This window comes from Amphiura filiformis, chromosome 13 (genome assembly GCF_039555335.1).
Source record: "Amphiura filiformis chromosome 13, Afil_fr2py, whole genome shotgun sequence".
NCBI lineage: Eukaryota > Metazoa > Echinodermata > Ophiuroidea > Amphilepidida > Amphiuridae > Amphiura > Amphiura filiformis.
Window position 1 is genome coordinate 64,958,933 of NC_092640.1, and position 20,360 is coordinate 64,979,292.

The 20,360-nt window shown below is 36.3% G+C and overlaps 1 protein-coding gene across 1 annotated transcript in view; it reads right to left on the reverse strand.

The window, feature by feature from the left end:
• The window catches only part of LOC140167840 (fibroblast growth factor receptor-like), a 32,685-nt gene extending 12,655 nt beyond the window's left edge, over window positions 1-20,030 (reverse strand). The window contains exons 1-11 of the mRNA XM_072191131.1: window positions 19,925-20,030; window positions 16,697-17,059; window positions 16,131-16,430; window positions 14,625-14,972; window positions 13,649-13,951; window positions 11,919-12,233; window positions 4,771-5,043; window positions 3,096-3,416; window positions 685-822; window positions 451-484; window positions 232-305 (exon numbers count right to left, since the gene is read on the reverse strand). Of these exons, the coding sequence (XP_072047232.1) occupies window positions 232-305; window positions 451-484; window positions 685-822; window positions 3,096-3,416; window positions 4,771-5,043; window positions 11,919-12,233; window positions 13,649-13,951; window positions 14,625-14,972; window positions 16,131-16,430; window positions 16,697-17,059; window positions 19,925-19,979 (2,524 nt within the window). The 5' untranslated portion in view covers window positions 19,980-20,030. The remainder of the gene's footprint in view (window positions 1-231; window positions 306-450; window positions 485-684; window positions 823-3,095; window positions 3,417-4,770; window positions 5,044-11,918; window positions 12,234-13,648; window positions 13,952-14,624; window positions 14,973-16,130; window positions 16,431-16,696; window positions 17,060-19,924) is intronic.
• Between the last annotated feature and the right edge of the window lie 330 nt (window positions 20,031-20,360).

The following is a 20,360-nucleotide window of genomic DNA, read 5'->3' on the forward strand; positions in this document are numbered from 1 at the left end:
CAGGCCACCACCCAGGCCATCACACGCCCGGTCAAACACCGCTGCATCCGCAAAAAGAAACATGAGCTTCGGGTTAATAGCAAGTGATACATTCTCAAGATGTTTGCCAACCACCCCGTCCTCCCCCGCCTATGTTACGAAAATCTAATTACGGCACTACAATGAATATGCCTCTTTACCCTTTGTCTCTACTGCATATTCTGCACACTTTGACCTTGAATTTTGACCTACCTGCAAATCCAGACTTGCCGGTACCACCATGTTGCTCTATTTCGTTAACTTTTCCCGTGTTTGTAAGTCGTAATCTCAAAGAAACAAAGATAAAGCACATAAGTTACTAAAATATGGAGCTTAAAACGTTATTTTAACACTATTAAACAATTTTACTAAATTAAAAAAAAGGAATAAGTGCAAGACAAAGTAACCAATACTCAAGATGGCTGTATTTACGTTGTTGATCCAGTATTCGCCTCATCATCTGTATCTGTATTATAATAATAATAATAATAATAATAACACTAATAATAATAATAATAATAATAATAATAATAATAATAATAATAATAATAACAATAATACCACTAATACTAGTAATAATAATAGTAATAAAAATATATAAATATTATTGTTTTGATGATGTAGAATGAATAAATATTAATTAGCTTTATCAACTATTGTTCGTACCTCTCTCACGACGTTGCTTGCGTAATATAGATATATAGTAGACGAGTATGCAAATTACAACAATAAGTATAGCAATTATTACGCCCACCGTACTACCAATTATAGCTCCCAAGTTATTTGGCGTTGGAACATATTTTGCTGAAAGAAGAAAAAATTGCAATGAAAAAATTTGAATACATAACTATATATTGTGAGTAGGAAACTACTTCACCCTACGCCATAAATAAATTCGCTAGCCCTATTTGAAATATTCAAAAAAGGAAACTAGTTTGACAGAGGAGGGCCTCGAGCCCATGGCGTATCTTGCCGCTATCATGGCAATCGAACTAATGTCAGTATAGTATACAAATATATACTGCCATGAGAGGTTCTGGTTAAAACTATGGGCCCGAGGTAAGATCAATTAGTACTATTTTCCTGAGGGGCGCAGCCCCGAAGGAAAATAGTATTAGTTGATCTCAACGAGGGACCATAGTTTTAACCAGAACTTCGAATAAAGGCAGTATATATTTGTTTTATATACTTCATTAATATATTCTTTGTTCATTGATTGGTTAAAAGAATTTTATTTGACGTTTTGACTCTCCAGCTTCTATCCTGAGTGAACATCACGACCAATTTAAGCAAAACCTATATTTTGCCCTTCAAAAAAATCGAATAGGCTAAAATCGGGCTAACCAATTACAGCAGCGAGAAATCACGCTATGGCAGTTTCGCGTGCGTGAACTGTTCCGTCGCATCGAATGCGCGCACGCGGAAGGCATGGTCAAAAGTACTATTTACGGCTTGGAGGTACTATTTACGGCTCATCCGGGACATTGAAAATACTCTTTACGGCTTAGAGGTACTATTTACGGATAGGAGTACTGATGGTAGAACTATTTTTGGTCATGTGATCCACTTTTAACCAATCAATGAACAAAAATATATTAATGAAGTATATAATAACAATTCGCTAGACCTGTCGCCCACCTGATTCATAAGTATCCATCTTGAAATGTGAAGCTATAATTATACACAACTCCAACGTACCAATACCAATAATAACAATATTATGACAAGCAAAAGTAGAAAACATACCATATTTTGAGATTTTACCTGCTTAAAACATTAATGTGTATTAAAGCGCTCGCTATGTTGTTGATAATATTGTGTGTTTATGTGACAATACGACAATAGAGGCCTTAATTACATATTACAATACATATATTCACGTGATAGCTCGTGGTCATTGGCTTGCAAGGTACCATTTTTGTGACGACACTCTGTTTTTTTTACAATTTATATATACAACAATTTCACATAGAACCCCAAAGTTAATTTTAGAAAATAAAGGATTAGATAGCCATACAAACGAAAAACATAATCTTTCGCGGGGCTATATGTAATTTTTACATAAGATTTTTTTGACAATGTTTTCAGTCTTCATTTGCACTAAATTATAAATAAATATATTGGCGTATATAAAATTAGAATACTCTAAACCAGATCAATTGTACCACAATTGGGTATCACGAATCGTATGATGTACAGTTAATATTCATATATTCTTTTATACATAGGATACTTTGCAAACACTTCCACTCGGCTATTTCAAAGAGGCAATCAGGCTTCCTTAGCCTGTGCAATAAATTCTATTCTAAAAACACTTTGAGAAACAATTTCATTTTGGCGTGTCCTGCTGTGGTTGGAAACAAATCAAGAAAGAATACATCAATCAACCAACCAATCAATCAATCAATCAATCGATCGATCGATCAATCAATCAATCAATCAATCAATCAATCAATCAATCAATCAATCAATCAATCAATCAATCAATCAATCAATCAATATTGGATGAATAATATAACAGTATACTTAAATAAATACTTTAAGAATACATCAATCAACCAACCAATCAATCAATCAATCAATCGATCGATCAATCAATCAATCAATCAATCAATCAATCAATCAATCAATCAATCAATCAATCAATCAATCAATCAATCAATCAATCAATCAATATTGGATGAATAATATAACAGTATACTTAAATAAATACTTAAGTATTTAAATGCATCATGAATTAATAATTTTATTCAGTTTACTGCATAACTATTCAGTAGGAAACAAATCATCAAGCAAATATAAGTTAAACTAGAACGTAATCTGGTTTGTTTGTGTGTTTGTTTGTCTGGTTTTGTTTTAGTTTAACCCGCAGGGCAGTGTGGTGAAATAGATATTAAAACTACATTGTGTCCCACAAAAAGTGGACATTAACAATCGTGATGATTAATTTTGTTTAAATGTATTTTGAATGCTCACTCAATGTTTATTATGGGAAACCGTCATCTTTTCAGCTATCATTGAAAAAGAGCTCATTAGATAAATTTATTTGATGATTTGATCTCGAGCATACTACTTACATGTACCATCTAAATTAACTATAAACAGATCAGGCTGACCAATTGAATTACTCGCAATGCACGCGTAACTCCCATAATCACTTGTTTTTACATCGTCAATATTCAGTTGACTTTTTATGCGAGTTCCATGAACACCGTCGTTTTCTTCAATCTGTTCCTCAATGGTTATTCTATCGTCGTCACTTGGTAGTATGTTTCCCTTTGGATCTTTCCAGCTCATTTCTGGTCTAGGTAAACCTTCGGCAATGCAGTTCATTGTTATATTTTGTTGGACTTCAACACTCTTGATATTTTCACCTTTGTTCGTAATATTATTTGAATCTGAAATGAGGGGAAAATAGGCCTTTAGTCTTGATGAGAATACTGATTAGTCAAAGTTATAGTATGACCAACAACTGAGAGGTCAAAATTAAACATTAGTTTCCTGAATTCTGCCAACTGTACCATGTGCATAGCATGATTTTATTTTGACGAGGGGGCTCAGATTTTGATACTCTGTCATTGTCATAGATGTGCTAACATAGCCTGCTAGTGGTTCAGCCGAAAGCCCTGTATTTAAGACAAAATAAGGCATTTACATGGCATCTACAATTTGCTACATGTATTTGAATGGGGCTGCAGCTTCGTAAATACTGCTGCTTTCTTTGTTTTTTGCCAAATTTTTCATGTCAAAAATATCAAATGACAATGTGAATGACTTATCCTTCAATTTTAAGCAATTTATAAATAATTTATATTTTTTTACACTTGCGCTGAATGGGTCTTTAAAATTTACATACTAACCCATAAAATGCAAATTGAGAGCACGAGAAAGGGCACAATAGACGGGGGAAAAAGCGCAGAAATTTATAGTGTGTCACGCACATGCATAAACTCCCAAGGTTTAGCACACTTTGCGTTTAGCAAGTTGACAGAGAGAAGAGAGATTTAAAAAATAGTTAATACATGTATGCAGTTGGTAACCAGAAGTATTGTACACTTTGTGATAAAAGCATGAGCGTTTTCGTACATGAAGTGCAAAGAACAAAACTTATTTTAAAATTGTTGGACCCGTTTTTTATTAACCCCTGTTTATACTTGATTACGTGATTTTCGCGTTTCTCATTGGTCGAGAACAGGGAATAAACAATGTTTATGCCCGGTAGCCCAGCTGTGCGATCACTGGGTAGGGAAAATGGAGGATATAACGTTTTTAATTAAGTTACTTGTTAATTTTTGTTATTATTTTGATGATATAAGAATTGCAAAATGTTCTGGCAAGTGTGAACAGGGTAAGTATGAAACGTTGTTTATGCTCTCGGACCGCAAGCGGCATCTCGGGCATAAACAATCGTTCAGTCATGAAAATAATTATACGAATGAACCCCTAAATCGCTATGGGTCACGAAAGGTCATACTGGTGTTAAAATGTAAAGATGCTCCAATCTTTTCGAAAGATATGCCTCATTTGGTATTATCAAAAGGATTGCAGTCTGCATTTTGGACATGCCTTTAAAAATTACCCTTGAATAGCCAGTACCGAAGGTAAGTAAATTTTCTTTCCCTGATTTTATGTTCACATACCACTGTCACCACTTACCATCAAGTCTGTTAACCTTGCTCTTTATGCCTGGAAACCCTCAATCATTTTTCTCAAAGTGGACATGAAGCAGATATTTATACGATCTATACTTACAGTAAACAGTTATGTTCCCCAGTGGTGACTCTCCCGTTGTTGATAACCCATTACCAGCTACACATCTGTATAATCCCGCGTTTTCTCGTTGCGCATTTAGATAAGTCAACGAGCTTGCGTATTCTCCGTATACTGGGGATCCATCTTGATACCAAGTAAATTCATACGGTAAAGGATTCCCGTCAGCAGAGCAGGTCAACGTAATGGGCTCATTGTAATTTTCCATTAGTGGGATGTGAGTTGACTTGGTGAATAAGACATTTTCAGGGCGATCTAAAGAAAGCAATGGATTTAAATAATATCAACGCCTACAAAACACAACCACAACAATAACAAAAAAGGTTCTTGTTAATGTCGGGCTCCTCCACTCTCTGCCATATGGATTCTCTGACTCCTCTCTTGAACCACATCTCCTCCTTATCCTCAGGACTGAAGAAGTGTTCAGTGTTCTTATTACAGTGGTTTTGAGCTTCATCCTAACTTGCATTGGGCGCCTAACGCGCTTGTAGAGATTGTTTTGTTTCGCCTATAGGAGTCACCACATTCCTCGCCGGACGAAGTCCGATGTTTTCAGATGCAACGTATTAGATTTAATTTACAAAGTAAAGTTTGAACTACTGGATGAATAATCTACCCCAAGATACGCTTATACATACTGTGAACAATAATAATCATAATCTAATATTATAGGTTATGTACACGGCGCTAAAACGTTTTAGGAATAATTAAAAAGTAGACATACTCACTCAAGGTCCCTCAGGTGTTAATACGCTCAATCGCGCATTATAGTCCAGGCCTTGTCCTACAGACCCGTATACATTTTTCAAAGAGGACTAGGTGGAAAATTCCAAACCCGGGCAAACTCTGTATATGGCAATTTTTCAAAATGGTCGCCAAAATGTACTTTTGAACCAGGTAAAATGACAATAACTCCGAAACTACTTAACCTAGAAGGGTGATTGAGGTGTCTATCCCCACTAAATTAAGACTGTCTAATTGAATGAAGGGGGTTTCATGGATGTCTTAGGTCCAGGACACCTGGAATCCAAGATGGCGGCCAGTAGCAACCATAATCATCATAATAATTAGCCAGATGATATGACAATAATTCGGAATCTGCCAGACCTACAAGGGTCATTGAGGTGTCTATCCCCACTAAATCAAGACTGGCTGAGTGAATGAAGGGGGTTTCATGGAAGTCTGAGGTCTAGGACACCTGAAATCCAAGATGGCCGCCCATAGCAACCATAAATCATCATATTAGCCAGGTGAAATGACAATAATTCGGAATCTGCTTGACCTACAAGGGTCATTGAGGTGTCTATCCCCACTAAATCAAGGCTGGCTGAGTGAATGAAGGGGGTTTCATGGATATGTGAGGTCCAGGACACCTGAAATCTAAGATGGCCGCCCATAGCAACCATAAATCATCAAATTAGCCAGGTGAAATGACAATAATTCGGAATCTGCCTGACCTACAAGGTGTATGTTGAGGTGTATATCCCCACTAATTCAAGGCTGGCTGAGTGAATGAAGGGGGTTTCATGGATGTCTGAGATCTAGGACACCTGAAATCCAAGATGGCCGCCCGAGCAACCATAATCATCATATTAGCCAGATGAAATGACACTAATTCGGAATCTGCTTGACCTACAAGGGTCATTGAGGTCTCTATCCCTACTAAATCAAGACTGTCTAATTGAATGAAGAGGGTGTCGTGGTTGTCTGATGTCTAGGGCACCTACAATCTAAGATGGCCGCCCATAGTAACCATATAATATTCACATTAACCAGGTGAAATTACAATATCTCGGTAACTATTTAATCTAGAATAGCAATTAAGGTGTGTAAATTCGCTAAATCAAGTGTACCAAATCCAGATGGCAGTCATAGCAACCACTATAAACCAAAAGAAATGTCATCAATTAGAACCTATGTACCTGGAATCCATGATGGCGGCCAGTAGCAACCATAATCATCATAATTATTAGCCAGATGATATGACAATAATTCGGAATCTGCCAGACCTACAAGGGTCATTGAGGTGTCTATCCCCACTAAATCAAGACTGGCTGAGTGAATGAAGGGGGTTTCATGGAAGTCTGAGGTCTAGGACACCTGAAATCCAAGATGGCCGCCCATAGCAACCATAAATCATCATATTAGCCAGGTGAAATGACAATAATTCGGAATCTGCTTGACCTACAAGGGTCATTGAGGTGTCTATCCCCACTAAATCAAGGCTGGCTGAGTGAATGAAGGGGGTTTCATGGATATGTGAGGTCCTGGACACCTGAAATCTAAGATGGCCGCCCATAGCAACCATAAATCATCAAATTAGCCAGGTGAAATGACAATAATTCGGAATCTGCCTGACCTACAAGGTGTATGTTGAGGTGTATATCCCCACTAATTCAAGGCTGGCTGAGTGAATGAAGGGGGTTTCATGGATGTCTGAGATCTAGGACACCTGAAATCCAAGATGGCCGCCCGGAGCAACCATAATCATCATATTAGCCAGATGAAATGACACTAATTCGGAATCTGCTTGACCTACAAGGGTCATTGAGGTCTCTATCCCTACTAAATCAAGACTGTCTAATTGAATGAAGAGGGTGTCGTGGTTGTCTGATGTCTAGGGCACCTACAATCTAAGATGACCGCCCATAGTAACCATATAATATTCACATTAACCAGGTGAAATTACAATATCTCGGTAACTATTTAATCTAGAAGAGCAATTAAGGTGTGTAAATTCGCTAAATCAAGTGTACCAAATCCAGATGGCAGTCATAGCAACCACTATAAACCAAAAGAAATGTCATCAATTAGAACCTATGTACCTAAGAAAATCAAGGCTAGTTTCCATGGTTATACTGAGGTCTTGGATCTCCTTATTCCCAAGCCTGCTCATGCTCCTCCAGACCCTGAAAAATGTATCATTTGTCAAAAGAAGAGCAAGAAATCACAATCACTTCATAGTGGTGAAACTGGTAGGAAACGTGTACGAGCAGTACGAGAGGTAGCTGAACTCAAAGATGATGATGTTCACAAAAAGCTTAAGGTTACACGAAGAAACGTATAAAAAACGTATAAAAGACGTATAAAGTTGTTCTCTAAAACCGCGTTTTCTCAGCAATCAAATATCGCAGTGAGTCAAATGTTGGTGCATGGATGTATCTTAACATTATTTTTGTGTGTTTATACAAATTTTTAGAATCCGTTTGAAAATCCTTCGTTTAAATCATTTTTACGCACCATGTTCACAAGATCAAAAACACGTTCCATGCAGTTTTTTTTCAAATATTCGCTCCGTATAAAACCACGCCGAGTGACTGTTTTCTCCTTTTTTGTATTGTACTACAAATCGACCAAAGAAATAATGCTGCCATGGGGAAGAACCAAATACAGTACCGATTAAATTTTATTAGCCCGTTTTTGGGAACAATTTTCGAGAATCTTGTACCACAAAACACTGTTATGTTACATTATCGATATCTGGATTGTGGAACGTTAATTTTGATTTCTAACTGCCTACATTATTTCTCAAAAGTATGTCGATTCCTTTACCATTTGAATTTCATTCCAAATTTAAGCTACTTTTGCAAAAATCGAGGTTTTTCGCCATCGATACCTCCGACATTTACAGCGGTGATGAGATTGTTTACCATAAGAGCCTGGTATGCACTATTCCATAATAGTCAGTTTGAGATCAATCGATTTCACAGGTCACTCAGTAGCTCAATCGGTTAGCGCGCGGCCGGACTCACGTTCGACTATATAATACAGTTTTGAGCTGGAAAACTTTGGTACGTGTTCGAGTCCCTATGTGGTCCATTCCATCTATTTTATTTTATTTTTCTCTCACTTTTTTCTTTTTTCTTGTTCGTTTCTTTCTTTCTGACTGCAGCGATTGATTGTTTTTGCCCGTTTTTTTTCATTATATAATTCAGGAATTTTTAGGCTATACTAATCTAATTGGCGCGGCCTATGAATATATTTTTACAAATTAGATTAACAAAATATTGGTTGTTGGTTTTGTTACTGTTGTTGTAGTTATTGTTGTAGGCCTATATATTGCATAATCAGGGTATAAATAGGCATACTAGGCCTATTATAGCCTATAGAAGCATTGATTTATTTCACGACAGATATCATCCAGGATAATTTCAAAATTGAAAATTTAGAAAATCCAAAGTAAAATTGCCGAAAACGGCTGCCCACAATCCCCCCACCCCCATCAGCCCATATGGTCCTATCATGGTCTCCCCTTCCCCCGCCCTTCCCTATCCCTGCAACATATAAGATGACTGTTAACCCCTGACTGTTCCCAGCCCGTCCCGGTGTTCAAATGGACCCCAATGGAAATAAGCTTCAATACGTCGTCCGTATTCCATAGTGGCGTATAGTGGGGCGCCGCGAATAAACAACTTTTCGAGAAAATCGGGTTTGAAGAAATGCCAATTTAAAATCGAGTTGTGTAAATCAGACATTCATTATATTTTGTAAATGATATGAAATTTCTGTAGTAAACTAAATAGATTTTATTGTTATATATTTTTCAAAAGAAATAAATACATACTATTGCTGGCAAACTGACAATAAAACTATACGTCACTATGGAAAACGAACAAAACGCAATACCCTAACCTTACGTTAACCGTACGCCACCTCGGTCGGCGTGTAATCCCTATGGCGTTACTTTTCGTCGTTCGTATTCCATAGTGGCGTATAGGTCCGATACGCGTACGCCACTATGACATACGATGTTTTTCATTTTGCCGATATTTCATAATTATAAAATGTGTATAAAAAGTGGCGTATGGTCGATACGCCACTATGGAATACAAAAATGTCACTTTGTAACTATACGCCACATTTAATTAATTAATTACTAATTAATTAGCTAATTATGACTGATGAGACTTAGAAAAATGAAAGAGAACATCAATAAAAACATATGTGCCAATTTTCAAAAAAATGACCAAAAATCACTATACGCCACTATGGAATACAGCCGACGAATAGAGGCTTTCTTGGATTATCCAGGGTTGTCACAACCCGAACAAATCAAAAAAAAAAAAAAAAAAAAACAACTCACGAGCCGCGGTTTGTCCGTGGCCCAAGTTCAGATTGATACACTATTGTACGCGTGAGTTCATTCTTTTCTGCATGGCTGTTTCCATTATTAACTTACGCCCCTCTGGAATCAAGCCTTGAAAATCAGTTGTATTTAACCTTAAGGTTCTTCGACCTGATTATACATTCAAGTATCATAACATGATTGCATGTTATAAAAGGTATTGTCATTTTACCTGGTTTATAAGTACATGTTGGCGGCCATTTTGAAAAATGGCCATATACAGAGTTTGCCCGGGTTTGGAATTTTCCACCTAGTAGAATTTGGAAGACCTATGCATACCCTACTCGAATCAACTTTCAAACTTTCCTCTTTGGAATATGTATGCGGGTCTGTAGGACAGGGCCAGGACTATTTAGAGGTTAATAACTGCGCATCGGTTATTTGGAGGGTATTGTGAAAAATCTAAACATTTTGCCTTTGGAACCGAGGAATATCCCGAGGGGCGCAGCCCCGAGGGATATTCCGAGGTCCAAAGCAAAATGTTTAGATTTTTTACAATGCCCGACATATTACCGATGCAAAGTTATTAACCTCATTCATAACCGTCACTTTAATCTCTTCACCTTACAAAATAACACAAAATTTTGCTCAAAAGTTTATAAAATAGATGATTTTTACATCTTCCCTTGCCAAAAATCGATCAGGCTAAAACAGAACGACCAATAACAAAAGTGCGTATCACAATCTGTGCAAATATGGTAGCGCGCAATCCAAATACGGCAGCCAGCGCGCGCGCAGTTTGTTGGACGCACAATACCGCGCACGCAGAAGTCAATTGTGTGCGACATTGGAACAATTACGCATTTTGCGGTCAATTGTGAGATATTAATGACCTCGATTTGCGTTCGCGTTTTCGCAAATAATAAAATATGATTGGATCGCACGCATCGCGTTTATTAATGAGGTTATGAATATACAGGGTGTCCCAGAAAAAATTACCGAGAGAATAAAATTGAACGTAAGTCGCGAAATAGACATCAAAATCAAATAATTTAAAATGTAATGTTTAGCCTATTTTATTGTGCATCACATACGAAAATGTTATTTGATTCGATTGTCTGGTTGCGAAGAAATTAACGATTACATGATGCGCGCATCAATGCAGTTCATTCCAAGTTTGATCAACAGGCGCTTTTTCCATACTCGCTCACCTCTTTCTAAAGTTTGTGTATCTCATTAAATTTAGTCCACATTATCTATTTTATAATCCGACGGTGTTGTTATGTCATTCAGGCTTTCACTGAAGATGAATAGGCTGACAGTTTGTCCGAGAAACTTTGTTTTTTGCAATTGGAAGCTTTCCAACTTCAATTCTTTAGGTTGTGCAAATATGTTATATTTTAACTTTCCAAAGAATAATTGAGCAAAGAATGACAATGATCAAGTACTTACAGCTTTACGTGTGATTTTTGATACCATGCAACATTAATGTTGAAGTTTTAAAAGATTTAAACTTTGCATTACAATTTCTTGGAAATATTCCAAAAACATTTAAAGTGTGTGAGAATTTTTCTAAGCCAGCTGCAATTCTTTATGCAATAATTCTTTATGCAACATTTATATGAACATTAATGAAAACAGATATTTACAAGTACCGAGAACCATCTTACATGCAAGCTTTCATTTTCAATATTATGCAGATTTACAAATTTAAATAAAACCTAATTAAATGTTTTGTAAGAAACAGATTGTTTAAAAAGAACGAAAAGGTTTTCACAGAACAAAATATGAAGCCCATTGACAGCTAATCGCTATAGTGCGCATTGTGTTGAATGATCTTTCTTTCAAACTTGGAATGAAGTGAATTGATGCATGCGTTATGTAATCGCTCATTTCTTCGCAATCAGTCAACCGATTCCTGTACAATTGGCGTATAAGATGCAGAATAAGATGGACTATACGCTGATATTTAGATTTTTGGATTCTGATGACTATTTCTCGACTTACGTCCAAATTCATTTGCCTGGTAATTTTTTCTGGGACACCCTGTATATGAACTACTTACATTGAACATTCAGTTTGCATAAATTGCTACAATTCACCGCGCATCCTGCCATGGTGTCAATAGCGCAACATGTAAAATTGACTCGATTGACATCTTTTCTCTCCATCAATCTGGTTGTAAATTGAAGTGTTGTACTTTGCCCCTCATTTTCACCAGGTTCTTGTATCGACTGGTGTGTATTTGACATTTTAATGTCATCCTTATACCATTCCAAAGTAGCAGGTGGATTGCTAGAACTGGACATGCAGCTTAACATGGCTGAATATCCAACCTCTACAGACGGACAACTCGTCACTTGCACACCGGTAGAGCAAACTTTAAAGAAAATAAAATCGGTAATCATTTGTGTTGGTTATGATATTAATTATAGAGAATAGGTGAAAAGGCTTTCAATTTTATTTCCTCGTGTAACCATTTTGAGCAGCAACTATACTAGAACATAATGGCTTTTGACTATGAAGAATGTAATGCATACAATGCAAATATCTTAAAGTTAAATCTGATTATTTTGTCTTCAGTTATGTAAAAATCACTTCTGATCTACAAAATGTAACCATAAAGCATTTAAATTGAGATTACATACTGCAGTTACTGTCCGTTTTCCTATACACAATACACAGTGCTCTCACCATTGACGCGTGACCTCTACAAATGATGTATGTTGGAAGAATGGACACTTGCCTAGTTAACATCACTGTGTGAAAAATAACCAGCCAATATTTAACTTATTCTCCAAACTTCTAGCAAATATATTTCTCTAACATGGCCTAAAATTACAGCTAGGTTAGATGTTCAGAAATAGTCGCACTTTTGTAAAATATGAGTGAGGGCAAGGCATAGCTAGCCAACTCCCCGTGTTAATTGAATGGAGATTTGACCGAAAATATTGGTATCGGACCGCTCACTTCTGAAGGATGCCACAAAAAACGGTACAAGCTACATTTAAACTATTCTCTGGTAATCATCATGATGAGTTTTTTATATAGTATGCCGAAATTGGGTACTGTAGGTGATTGACAAAGGATCGCACTTTTGTGTTTTAGGAAAGATATGTAAACGACAGATAACACCAAAAATATGAAGAAATTATTTCCAAACCGTGTTAAGTCAACAATCATTATGTTGCTCATTTTCAAGAATGCTGGTTAACAAAAGCAGGCCATTGTCTCATTTCGTGAACAAAGGTCCACTACCATTGTTTTCTTGCGTTTCCTTTATAATCGGTTACCCAACTGAAGCTGTATTATAGCAGCTCATTGCTATATCGCACATATAAAACAGACACATGTGCACAGCCAGAGAAGATCCGATTTAATCAGTTGAGCTGTTTCAATGAGTGTTATCTTGGTTTAATAGCTTTTAATGGGGTTTAAGTCCTGCAAAGGTCGAGGTGAATTCTACTGTAGACATGACTGCATCATGACCTACGTGACATAATATTGTAAATACTAATTGGGCTATTCAAGATGAAATCCATATACACTCCCTGTGGGAGACATGACCTAAATCTTCCATACAGGGAATGTAGATTCCAAATGCTCTATAATTTATGGTGAGATCTACACACCCTGTGTTGGAGATTAAGGTCATATCTTCCATAGGGTGTGTATTGATTTTAACTGGAATAGCCCAATGTTCCCATTGGCGAAAACAACAACAACAAAATCCAACAAACAGATCCTTGTCTTTGCCATAATAAGCATACATGAAATTGTTTGAAATATACACACATTTAACGTCGATTTCTATCGAGTCCACCAGGTAGTTTGGCACTTGCAATGTTTCATGTCGAGCTTCACATGTTATGGTGTGTTTGTTATCACTTCGCTGAAGAGTAAAATCGAAGGAATCTGTAATATCATAACGACCATTTGGTTTGGTATTGTTCACTTCTGATGACCTGATCTCCTCATCATTGTTATACCAGATAATCCTCCCACCAGGGTAGGCATCTGAAGCAGTGCACTCAAAGAGTGACATCTCACCTTCGTTTAGATTATCTGGTGGGGTCAAAATGGGAGAATCTGGAGGACCTGAGAGTACAAAGTAAACATTAACTTACTATAGAATAATACTCTACTTTACGTGTAAGCTGTGCCTTAAGACAAATGAGTATGCGGTATCGATCTGTGTCAAAGCTCCCGCTAAGTTAATAAAATCATACGAGTTATACAACTCCAATTTTTTTATTTTCCATTTTAAATGTTATTTAAATACGCCCCAAAATGAACACATTGAATCGTTTTTGAATGTGTTTAATTCAATTAAAGTAGTTGGTGTCCTCTCTATCCCCAATATACAACATAATGTTAGTTCAAATCGGTTAAAACACAACGGTTACCGTATTGTCTCTATAGTCAACATTATAAAAAATAAAATAAAGCAAAAACAGCATTCCGCATTAACACTTAAATTTTCGAAGAGCTTTGAAATAAAATGGCCTTTTTAAAAACTTTTTATGTTTGTCTTCAATACATTTCATGAATTAAACTACCGTAAACGTTCGCCTAATGGCGATATGGGCTCCCTTGACATAACTGGAATTTTAGACACAAACTAAAAGTGCCCTCCCATAAAAATCCCACCAGCAAATAAGGGCACATATTCTTGTTAGGATTTTTAGAGGGAGCTCTCTATTTGTACATGAAGTTTACTCCAAGGCAAAGGAGCCGAGATGCGCCATTAGGCGAACGTTTACGGTATTACCGAACACTTTCAGTGTTACGCTGAACTCTGCGTCTGGAGTTCCGCTAACTGGAATAGCTACTCTGCATACCACGATCTGATTATGGTTTTGACGTTCAGGTACAAATGTCAATGTACTGGTAGTGTTAACAAGATCATTATATTCTGGTGACGATGGTATTGCAGTTGGTGGCCCAATACCAGTCGTTTGTTTAATGCCATTAATAAACCATTCAAACTCAGCTGATGGACGGGTATCCATCACCTTGCATGTTAACACGTGCTGCTCTCCATCTACTACATCGATGACGTCATCCTTATCTATATCGTCACTGTCGTATATGAAAACGTTGGCATCGTATGGTGGGACTGTAAGGAAAAGAAATTACGAAGTGCCAAGTTTCTAACCGGGGTTTTTAATGTGTTTAAGGTGGTACTACACCCCTCGATAAGTTTGTGACTATTTTTGCAGTTTTCTCAAAAACTAATAAAACATTGGTAACAAAAGTAATGTATATAAATGGGGCAAGAAATTCAGTGGAATTTCAGTGACTGAAGACAAGTAGTTATTGATTTATTGATCAAATAATTGGTTTTCCCTTCATTTTTGACTGTAACTCCACAACTGTTGTCTGTGCTGAAATAAAATTTTCAGTGCAGTACTTGTAGTCCTTGCCCCTATAATATACATATCTTACTTATCACCAATGCGCTATAGAGAAACATGCAAAAATATGCACAAAATAGGCCAGGGGGTATAGTACCACCTTAAGGGTTGTTTTTTTAAAACCCACCCGACCTTTGGGAATGAAGGTTGGATAAATCGTTCCCAATTTGGGATACATAGATACATATTTTTGCTATATTTCATGAAAAATACATATTTTATCGGGCTGTAAAATGAAAGGTATTTAAGATATAGGTAATATATTGCACAATTTACATACCCTGGAAGAATCTTAATATGATGGTACAGTTTAAGTGTCATGGCAAAATTGTTTTGGAGTTATAGAACTAAAAATACATGCTTTGGTTTCATGTAAAAAATGACCACATTGGCAAAATTAGGCAATTTTTTTATTATCTAGAAACACTGGGACACGTGATCCAAGAATTAGCACTTTCATGAAAGACGGTTCATCATATCAGATGGTTGGACCAATACTTTATCCAACCTTTATCCCCGAAGGTCATGTGGGTTAAAATAAAATCCGTAAGTAAGATTTGTCTATTCAATTATATGAAACCAAAAAGTAGATATTTGAAAATTCGCAGAACATTTATATCACTAGTAGTTTAGTTGCTTGTTTCCATTTTCTTCCATTTATCCATTTCTAGTATTTCTTTTAATATTCGCTGTTTGTTTTACTTATTATTATTTATTTTGGTTTATACTATTATTTTGTGTACCTTTACAATGATCCTTATATATTTTTATTCAGTATTCAATTATCATATTCAGTATTTATTTTTATTGTTTAAAATGACAAAACATTTAAAATGATACTGCGATAATGATTGCTCTACCTTGCACATCAAGTGTAATACTATCTGCAATTCCTGTAGCATCTGCTGGTACATTTGCTGTACACGTTAAGATATCATTATGATTGCTCCATAATGGTGTAAATTGAAGCATACTTTCACTATCATAATATCCCCCATCTCCATCACTGGTATTCCTTTGAGGCTGAGATTGCAATGGGGTGTTTCCCAAACGCCAAGAAAGAGTTGCAGCTGGCTTCCCATGGTTGGATATACAGGTGATTGTTTTCGTGGTCCCATTGACCAACTCCACTTGTGTTATGGACAATGATATGGGTGGAACTATAGACCACAAAATAAAGAGGGGAAAATCACGTCGCTCTTGAACATTATTAAGCTTAGTAAGTAAATAAAAAATGGGAACCATAAAAGTATTAAATACAATATAAACATACATCTATATAGCGTCCTCAAAGGTACATCGCATTAAAAAAATAAACATATCTATACTTTGTAAAAATAATCACATTTTTATTCAACAAACTGATTTTAAACAATAGTTACTTCAAACTGCGATCCATAAAATAAAAACCTGTAGTTTCACTTACCACTTACTCTACTGATACCACTATCAAACATTTCGCCTCTCATGTTTGTAAGAACTCGGCAAAAATACTTTCTTTCGTCAAACGGAAGGACCTCACGTATTGTTAGCGATAAATCTGTTGTATTCAAGTCCACTCTATCAAACTCATCACCATCAATAATATTTCCGTTTACCACGTAATAGATGATATTCGGTGCAGTTGTTGGGTCTGTATGAGTGAAATCATCAATGCCATACCAAGCCATGTTGTTCAAGGTATCACCCTCTAAATCTAATGTGAGTGTACATCTCATGTGTGCTCTGGATCCAAGTAATATCCATTCAGGAGTAGTAACAATTACATCTGCTCCATTTAGATAATCACCTAAAAATTAAAAGTAAATGTATTGACATTATTTAAAAACAAATAGTATCTTCCATGGCAATGTACAATATTTTGTAATACTTAGCGGTCACCCATGTTTCGCGGTCACCGTCTTTCGCGGTCGGTAAATGGTACTAATTTTTTGGGTATGTAAATGTTATATTTCATAGGAGTAGTGCGTTGAGAGGAGATAGAGTGGTGGATTGTACACATCATGTTGCAGATTAACTCAACTTTAATTTACATCTGTTTTCCAAACACCTAATTTGGAAACCTTAAATAGTGTAGATATATAATGCGTGCATAGTGAACAGGACATTTTGATATTTGTAAGTTTTCGTACTGCTTTCCGAAGCCTTCTCATATGGTGCTTATTTAAAAGGGGCCCCATGAATGTGTGCCAAAAATTGCAAGCCCCTCCTTTGGCTTACCATGAATTTATTGCCCATCCCAGGGCTCGTAGTTATTGCATAGCCCCTTAGTTTTAATATAACCTCCTAACTTTTCTAATTATGCTTTTTAAATATCCAAATAAAAGTCCCCATGAAAGATCCTAATAGACACTGATGCCCTCAAGCATAATCATAGTAATTCAAAGGTGTTGGGACTAAACTAAAGCGAAAAAAGTTTTCATCGAAAGTCCCCATAATGACATGACACTGGCCCCACCAGCCTCTCAAAAATAATTCGGTACTTCAGAAGTCAATATAATCGACATTATCATCATAATGTAAATGATGGTAATGAATTATTATGCCATGACCTGATGGATTATAGAGGTCATCAACCACTCATGAATGGAAAGGTCATTATCAGTCATTATCATTGTCATCAGGCCTAGAAATAAGAAGTAAAATCCAAGGGTCCTCTGGACCCCTGCCTTTGAAATATCAAGGGTCCTTACCAATTGTCAAGGGTCCGACGCCGGACCCATGCCTTTGAAATTTCAAGAGAGAGAATTAGCTACGGTCCGCCGCGGCGATCAAGGTATGTAGATTGTAAAAAAATGAAATCCCGGGTTGATAACTTGATGGGAAACTAAAAGGGAGCTGGACCTATTATGTGAACCAGATTTTCCAGTGGAACAACAAAACTAGGATTTTCTGATCTTTGCTTGGTTAATTTTTTATGGGTCACGCGGACCCGTACTGTAGGAAATTTGCGGGTCCGCGCCTACTTTGACGGGTCTTTGACGCAAGGACGCGCCTTATTTCGAGCGCTGATTGTCATTATTATTTTATGAAAATGAGACAATGGCCATAATATTAAATAGGTTTATTGGGTTAAATACATTATAGAGGATATTCAATACGACGTCACTCATGACAGAATCATCCTCATTTAAATTAAATTCTGTCCTCCATACCACTGGGCAATTCGCATGATAATACAATAAAACAGGTGATATGTATGAATGGTTGTGGAATCGATCTAGAGATATGTTCCTCTGCCATCTTAAGGCGATATAATACCCTGATTTTCATCAGTACCCATCTTCTTTTTTTTGTTGCAAATTTATGAAGTATATAAATATGTTCATCATCTCATGTCCTGAACTTATAAAATATCTCTACATACAAAGTGGTTTTAAACCATTTTAGAAAATCATTTTAGCCCTATATATATTTTTTGTTTACTGTATCCTGGTAACTGAGATGTGTGTTTCATAACAAACCATAATTTATTCTATTGAACATGTCCAAGTAGAATACATGAATAGAATACATTAAATCCTTTGTTATACTATCTATAGAAATGTACTCACTGATTATAACACTGAATAAATTAAATAGGCCTAATCTCTTCCACATAGACAATTTAATACTACACCATGTATGTATCTTCTATAATGTGTAGGTTAGGAAAAGAGATCAAAAAAGTCTATAAGGTCATCAAAGGTCAGGTTATAGGTCAATTGGTTCAGGTCAAATTCAGGCATCAATTTTGAATACATGTGATAGTCTGTGATATCATACATGTCATAATGAGGTATCAATTTTGATATTTTGTCTGTTACTGGATATATAATGGAAAATAGTGAGGTGGATATACTAAAATACCTTGGGATGTAAATGGTGAGTACAATTTAGATTGCCTAGTTGAGTTGGATTGGGCAAATAAATATAAAATAGTTACCAAAATCACAAAAATGTAGCTTACGGAAAACTACCTAATATGGTGGTATAGGTGACAAAAAATACAATCTTTTTCAACATTGCTGTAGTGTGGTTGTGGTAACCTGTTACCTATGGCTTAATTAAGTTTCAGTGACATAGTGTCGCAAGTTCAAAACACAAAATATAGCTCGACATTGAAAATAGAAGCATTTTAACCGGTTCGTTTTTTGATAGTTGTGGAGCACCAAGTTCATGAAGTCATAAAAGAAATCAGGGACCACTTATTCCCATTTTACATATCAACATTATTTCCCTAATGTGTTAGCAACACATATCCAAAATGTTAACGAAATCCGTTGATAGTAAGCTTTCCAAAATGAAGTGAATTTAAATCACTCCTCCTTTTGGCTTCTATCTTCAAAAGCATGTAAGCTACATTGATACCGATGCCACCAATAAAACGAGAAGATTTGCCCCTTCATTTTGCATACCACTTTGTCCAATTTGTTTTGTAATTTCTTCACAAAATGCAAAAAAATGCAAAAAAAATCAATGGGTGTAGTACCCACTTAAACTTTATTAAAACTCTCCTCCAACATGCCTGTCATTTCAATTGTAATACCGTTCTGGTTGGTTTATTGCATACACTCTACAACTCACTGTTACGGTACCCAATTTTGCGATATTTAGAACGATCATGCAGGAGCCGGGTTTGGGGTGAGGTGTTTATATAGCATTTTGTACTCACAATTGATCCAGATCACGATCACCAGAATCGCACAAATGTTTGTATTAAAAAACATTGTGCATGGCAGCTGTACGCTCACACAAAGACGCCGACACTGGTTCCAACATGTTCAGTGAACCCGCTGAATAAATAGTAGATTTCACTTGGCATTACTTCCTTTTAAGAGGGAGTTCATGTACAGACTGTAACAATAAAAATTATACGATTGCAATTTTTTAGAAAAAAAAAACCAGAAATCATAGCAAACATGCTATAATGCACTGGAATCAGTAAAATACTGGCTAACAGAAAAACATACCCATTTTCTTCACTAATCGGTCTCAAACGATATGCTCAATTAACATAATCGTCCAGAAAACGAGTTGGACCACTTTTGACATTTTCGCGCATATCAAGCTTGCATCGCCTAAAATTGACTTTCATAATTGGCAATTGC